The 6,805-nt window shown below is 34.1% G+C and overlaps 1 protein-coding gene across 1 annotated transcript; it reads left to right on the forward strand.

Annotated features, from left to right (window-relative positions):
* Window positions 1–1,620: 1,620 nt before the first annotated feature.
* LOC105140351 (NAC domain-containing protein 78-like) lies at window positions 1,621–3,305 on the forward strand. Its single transcript, XM_011047148.1, has 3 exons — window positions 1,621–2,053; window positions 2,163–2,485; window positions 2,583–3,305. The coding sequence occupies exons 1-3, from the start codon at window positions 1,621–1,623 to the stop codon at window positions 3,303–3,305; spliced, it is 1,479 nt and encodes a 492-aa protein (XP_011045450.1).
* Window positions 3,306–6,805: the final 3,500 nt, after the last annotated feature.

Below are 6,805 nucleotides of genomic sequence, written 5' to 3' on the forward strand. Positions count from 1 at the left end.
AAAAAATCCCCAGCCGCAGCCGCAGCGCCAAAGTTGAGTCCTTCGGCTGTTTAATTTGTTTTAGATTATTATTTTTTTAAAATAATTTTTTATATTAAAGATATATGTTAATAATATTATTTTAATTTTTAAAAATTTTTTATATCAATATATCAAAATAATTTAAAATATATTAAATTTTAATAAAAAAAATTTAAAGTTTTTAAAAATATAATTTATATCATATTTCTAAACAATACCTTATAATATAATACTAATTACGGTTTAGATGAAAAATAGTTTTATTTAGAAATTTATTAAAATAATATTTATTTTAAAAAGTATTTTTAATATTAATATAAAATATTAAAAAAATTAAAAAAATAAAATCTAAATTTTCAAAAACCATAATTTTAAGCGCCAAATTTTAACCGCCAAACCAAAAACTGTCTTCATCTTGAACTCCATACGAATCCTTTTCTGGTCTTCCATTAGTTGGATAATGTCAGTAAGGCTTCTTGTGTTGAGCAGAAGAAAGAAGATATTGCTAATCCTTTTTTCTAAGCAAGAGCGTAATGATTGAAAAAAATTAGCCTTTTTTTTAATTAAAAAAAAAACAATAATTGGCTGGCTAAATTACTTCGCCACTCGTTAAATTCAATAAAAAATTAATTCAATTTATGTGATAGAATTTAATATTTAATAGTCGAATATAATTACTTTTTTGTTTTTTCTGGGTGGATAGTTGAATTTAGGTTGATAATGATTGAAAAAAATTAGCCTTTTTTTATTAAAAAAATAACATTAATTGGCTGGCTAAACCATAGTTTTTAAACTCGGCCTGGTCCAAGGCCCGGTCCAAAGCCCGGGTTCTGGGTTTTAACCGGGTCGAACGGGTCGGCCAGGTCAATTTTTATTTTTAAAAAAATTTAAAACGACGTCGTTTTAATAAAAAATAAATAAAAGTCAACGGATTACCACCGGGTTTTTGGCCGGGTTTTGCCGGGTCGTCCAGGTTTTCGGGTCAACCCGCCAGGTCAGCCGAGTCATGGCTTACCTTATTTTTTTATCAACCCGGCCCGGTTCCAGCCTCAGGTTGGTTGGGTCCCGGATCAACCCGCCGGGCCTGGCCGGATTTTAAAACTATGGGCTAAACTACTTTGTCACTCGTTAAATTCAATAAAAAATTAATTCAATTTATGTGATAGAATTTAATATTTAATAGTCGAATATAATTACTTTTTTTTTCTGGGTAGGTAGTTGATTTTAAGTTTAATTACAGTAAAATCCAACACGTAAACGGACTAGTTAATTTCATATTCAATCCCATATGCACTCGGTAACCCTTCTGGAAAAGAACTGTAAACTGAGAAGGAATGTATATACTAAACAAATTCGGATTGGAATTTTTCATAAAAAAAAAATCATATAAATACAAACAACTAAGATGAAATTCATATAGAGATAGAGCTTATCAGGTTGCCAAGACGGTCGAGTATTGGATTTTAAATATATCCCTATTATTAAGAAAATAAAGATATCTCAAAAATAAACAAATCCATCTGCGTTCAAGGGATGTGTGTCTATATATACTGTTCCCAAAATCGATAAGAGTCCCTATCGTTGACTTGTTGAGAGTTAATGTCGTCGTCCGGAGAAGAAAATTGTTCGCAGAGTCCTGCAATGCAGTTTCTTGAGGAACCGAACCCACATGAGCAGCCTTCTGTTTCCACTCCATCGTCATCAAACATCCCTTCAAACCCGTCACCACCCCAGGCCCTGATGGCTTCTAACTCATCACCACCACCAGTGCCACAGCCACCTACCATGAATCCACTGTTTCAGGCACTTTCTACCCCTACTCCACGACCACGACCACCACCGCCACAAAGATTTTCTAATTATCAAGATAACGATAGTTATTTCAGTACTTTCCCACCGGGATATAGATTTCGCCCTTTTGATTATGAGCTGGTGTTGCATTACTTGGACAAGAAAGTCAAGGGTCTGCCATTGCCTATGAACAGGATTATTAATGCTGATCTCTATCAATTCGATCCCGAGGATCTTGCAGGTTTTATTTTCACTATAAACCGATTGAAGTATTGATTATATTTATATATACATGTTTTAATTTTGATACTATGATTACAAATATAAATTTTGTCTGTTTATATGAACAGCTCAATATAGTCATCATGGAGAAAACGAATGGTACTTTTTCACACCGAGGAAGAGAAAGTATAAAAACGGAACTAGACCGAATCGAGCCGCAGGTGGTGGATATTGGAAAGCCACTGGAGCTGACAAGGGAATCACGTATCAAAAACCTGTTATTGAAGCTGGTAATACAATCACATATCAGAAAAAGCTTGTTGGACACAGGAAGGCGCTCGTTTATTATGCCGGAAAGCCTCCAAAGGGTGACAAAACCAACTGGATAATGCATGAGTTTAGATTGGACGCTCCCCCTCTTCATGTCAGAAATAATAGAGACGACATGAGGGTACATGGATGCTCTTCTGTCGCCAATTGACATAACAGCATTTGCTTATTCTTAACATGGTTATTAATCAGATTTTTTTTTCTTTGTTTTGGTGCAGCTGGATGACTGCGTTCTGTGCAGGATTTACAAGAAAGGTAAGAAGAGTACGCCTGCTAGTACCAATGTCAGAAATCGACAAAGATATGAGGAAAATCCTTTATTGACAATCGATGCTGATGATGAAGATTACATAAACGATCATGATTGTGATCCAAATCATCTATCTGCTATAGAGGCTAGCTTTGCCGGGGAGATTTACGGCATGGTTACTAATTCTTTAGAGAATTCATTCCCGATACTTGATGAGTTAAGCCAACAACAGACTGGTACAAGCATATTCCCAGATGCTAATAAGTTCTTTATGTTTCAAGATTCACAGATCCCTGGTTTGGAGGAGACATTTGGAACTCCTGCCCCAGTGGACTCCATTAATCCTGAAGACCGGTCATCCGAGCAAATGGGACTCCACGATGAATTTCTGAATCCTATATACTCTTCTCCTTTTAATATCCCTGACCATTTTTTTAACCTCTATTCTATCATGCCAACTAATCTTCCAATGAATCCTTCTCCTCTTGTCAACGTTTGTCCCATGAACACTGCTCCTATTCGCAGCCTTCCTCCCATGAATACTGCCCCTTCCACTGGCGACCTTCCTCCCATAAATACTGATCCACTTACTGCCCCCTTTCCTCCCGCAAATCCTGCAAATAGTCAGCCAACCTCGGAGATAATGAATGCTGCTCCCAATCATCCTGGACAGCCACCTCAGCATCGATGATTATTGTTAGGTTTTCTAGGATCTTAAGAATTTAGTTGATAGACAATCTAACCAATAGTTAATGCATGTTAACTAGTTTTTTTGACAGATTTTCTATTTTTAGAGATTTACCGACATGGTTTAGGTGCATCGTCCAACAAGGTCATAGCCATTTATTGACACGGTATGGTAACATTTTTCTCTCCCTGTGATGAAGTACTTCCATTTGCTGTTCTGGTCTTCCCTACTTACAAGTGTATTTAATTTCACCATGAAAATAAAATTTATCTTTCAGGTACCCTATTTCACAACAAAATCTGGACCAGTTTTAGTGAGATTGCGCTACTCAGATACCGAAGCGTCGGTGGCGCAGTGGTTGTGAATCTAAAGATATATTAATGGAAGAGAAGAGTGAAGAGTTGCTTGGGTGAGAAGATGACTCGGCCCCCTCCTTTAGGGTTGGCCACTTTGTGGTAGTTTTCTTGATAGGTTTTTTTAAGATTATTTTTATATATAAATCAGACCCGGAGCTTTTATCGAATATTTGCGGTAATTTTTATGATATATTTTATTTAATTGCTCTTATATATAAAATCAGACCCGGAGCTTTCATCAAAATTGTTTGTTTTCCATTTGCATGGTGATCAACAAGTAATCATTCTTATCATGCATCATATATTGATGTAGGCGTGTTCGAAGAATTTCATGTGTGGTTCTGAACAGTTAGGGTAGTGGATTGCAGAGTTAACTCTGAGAAAAAACCGGTTCGCGTCATATGAACAGTCTAACAAGAAAAACCCATAACTTCTGGGCTTAGATTTTGCCGCACAATCCTGCACTTTTTGGATTTTTAACTTAATTTTGGTTTTTATAAAGATTGATTTTTGACAGGAGTTTACTATGGATTATTTACAAATAAAGTACGAATTCTTATGTGAAAACTCTAATCAACAACAGTTCTAGTTTTTTGCCTGTTGTCTTCGTCCGCCTGATTGAGGCCGGAGGAATGACACATGACACAGATCGATCCCCTCTCATATGGGTTTTTTGAATGGTCTCGAGCATAGTTTTAAAACTCGGCTCGAATCCAGCGGGTTGCAGTTGATGAAAAAATAAGGTAAACCGTAACTGGACGACCCGGCGGGTCAACCGGGGCTGGAACCGGGCCAGGTTGATGACAAAATAAGGTAAGCCGTGACTGGACGACCCGGCAAAACCCAGTCAAAAACCCGGTGGTAACCCGTTGACTTTTATTTATTTTTTATTAAAACGACGTCGTTTTGAATTTTTTTTAAAAATAAAAATTGACCCGGCCGACCCGTTCGACCCAGTCAAAACCCGGTGACCCGGTCAAAACCCGGAACCCGGATCTTGGACCGGGCCAGCCACCGGGCCGGGTTTAAAAACTATGGTCTCAAGGTTCAGACGAGCGTGCAAGAGTGAGTGATCAAGGTGTGCATGCATGGTTACGTCCCTTTGTCTGTTTGAATCGCAATTGTTTTACGTAATTGTGGAAAACTCCATGGGCGGACTTACAAGCACGGTAATTTTTCAAAAAATTGGATCGATATCCAAACCTCTTCGTGGGCTCCGGCAGCCCGAGCCTAGATGTTGGGACGCACCCAACAGTGTTCCTAAGTGCTACCCAAGAAGTATGTGTGATTCTCTTAAACCTTTATTTTTCTTTTTAGCCTAATATCTCGACACCGGTGTAAGTTTTAGGTACATTTACTTCTTTTCTCATTCATCCAAGTGCAAAGGATATCTTCTCTTATTAATACATGTATAACAAATATTTATTATTTTTTATTAATACTCAATAATATATATCAGTAATATATGTAAGAGATATTTTTTATTTAAAAAATATTTATATATTATAAATATTATTATATTAAAATTACTTCTCCGCCCCTCAACTCAAAAAAAGATATATAAAAAATATTTTCTATTATTAATATATATATATATATATAAAAGATATTTATCTATTGTAAATGTTATTGTTATAAAATTACTTCTCAACCCCTGAACTCAAGAAAGAGATAAAGTTTAAGGGTTATAAATACTAAGTAAACAATTCAAGCTTTTTGTATTAAAAAAATATAGATTCAATGAGAAAACAACCTTGTTCTTAAAATTTAATATCCTTTAATATATTTTTTCTTTTTTTCTCTATAAGATTATTAATTTTATTAAATTATCTTTTTAAATGTATAAAAACCATTTATCAATATAGTTTTCTTTACATTGCAAAAAAAATTACAACCACTGAAACAACCTTAATATTATATGGTATATTTCAGCTTAAAATCTTAATTGTTATGTAAGATGTTCTAGAATGGTTTTATGATATATATCTTGTAATTAAAATGAAATTTTTTTAGTTTAAGATTTATATATAAAACTACTATTATTTTATTTTATGCTCAATTTTTAATTCAATTAAAGAATGAGGTATATAAATTTAATCATTTGACTCTCTCTCTCTCTCTCTATATATATATATATATATTAATGCTATCCATGAACATGTGGAGTTAGATTTTCTTAAATTCTTGTGGTAGTTGAAAAACAAGATAAATCTCATTTAGAAGATATAATGGAATATCATATAGATATTATAAATTTTAGATATAAAAAAATAAAGATAAAACCATCTAATATATATATTAAATCTCAACTATATCCGAGGGACCAAAAAGAACTCATACTTTATGACTCTTAAGTCGATATCTTAACTCCTAGTAAAAAAATGATTTGAGATTTAACTATATTCTCTAGAAGCCATTTTTATAGTTTTGGGCAAGGAAAAGGTAAGGAAATCATCTCCAACTGAAACCTTTAAAGTACAGTTTTGGGCAATCAACATGAGGCCATGAAAAAGGTCTCTTTTGCAGTTGATGAAATAATTACGGGAAACTTTAAATCTGTTATCCATCATAGTCTATACATATTTTCCTTAGCGTTTTTGCCTCGTCTTTATCTATCTAATTTTTTTTTCCTGTGAGTTCATGATATTATCTAGTTTAGCATAGTATGTCTATCCTGTTAGTAAAGGGGAGACAAACAATGTTTTACCTTCACCATATACAAGTAAAAATAATTAATTTCCTACTTAGCGCATGATGAAGGCTTAATTTAAAGCATAAATCATGACATGATTTATAGTATTTTGCTCTCAGCTTGGTATGTGTAGAGTATAAAAAGAAGAAGATAGAGAGAGCTTGAGTGAAAATGAGTTGAGTAGAGAAAAGTTTTATCCTTCTTCTTGTTTGTATTGCTTACTTAATTGATTAAGACAAACAAGTAGCTCCGTAGAGTAGGCAAGTTGCCAAACCACGTAAATTTATGTGTGTTTGATTTATGGAATGACCCAACAACTGGTATCAAAACTTGTTCTTGAAAAAGAAGGTGTTTGATTCAAACCCAGAAATCAAAGTTCTCAAAACATGTTTTTAAACATATTATTATATAGAGGACAACAAGGCAAATCCACTGGTAAAACTCTAATGAAGAAC

The sequence above is a fragment of the Populus euphratica genome, unplaced genomic scaffold, assembly GCF_000495115.2.
Source record: "Populus euphratica unplaced genomic scaffold, PopEup_1.0 scaffold105.1, whole genome shotgun sequence".
Lineage (NCBI taxonomy): Eukaryota > Viridiplantae > Streptophyta > Magnoliopsida > Malpighiales > Salicaceae > Populus > Populus euphratica.

Excerpts from the sequence above, each read along its gene's own strand:
- LOC105140351 (XM_011047148.1), top strand. The coding sequence starts at position 1,621 with ATGTCGTCGTCCGGAGAAGAAAATTGTTCGCAGAGTCCTGCAATGCAG. Across the intron at positions 2,054-2,162 it reads CGATCCCGAGGATCTTGCAG|CTCAATATAGTCATCATGGA; the intron begins GTTTTATTTTCA and ends TTATATGAACAG. Across the intron at positions 2,486-2,582 it reads ATAATAGAGACGACATGAGG|CTGGATGACTGCGTTCTGTG; the intron begins GTACATGGATGC and ends GTTTTGGTGCAG.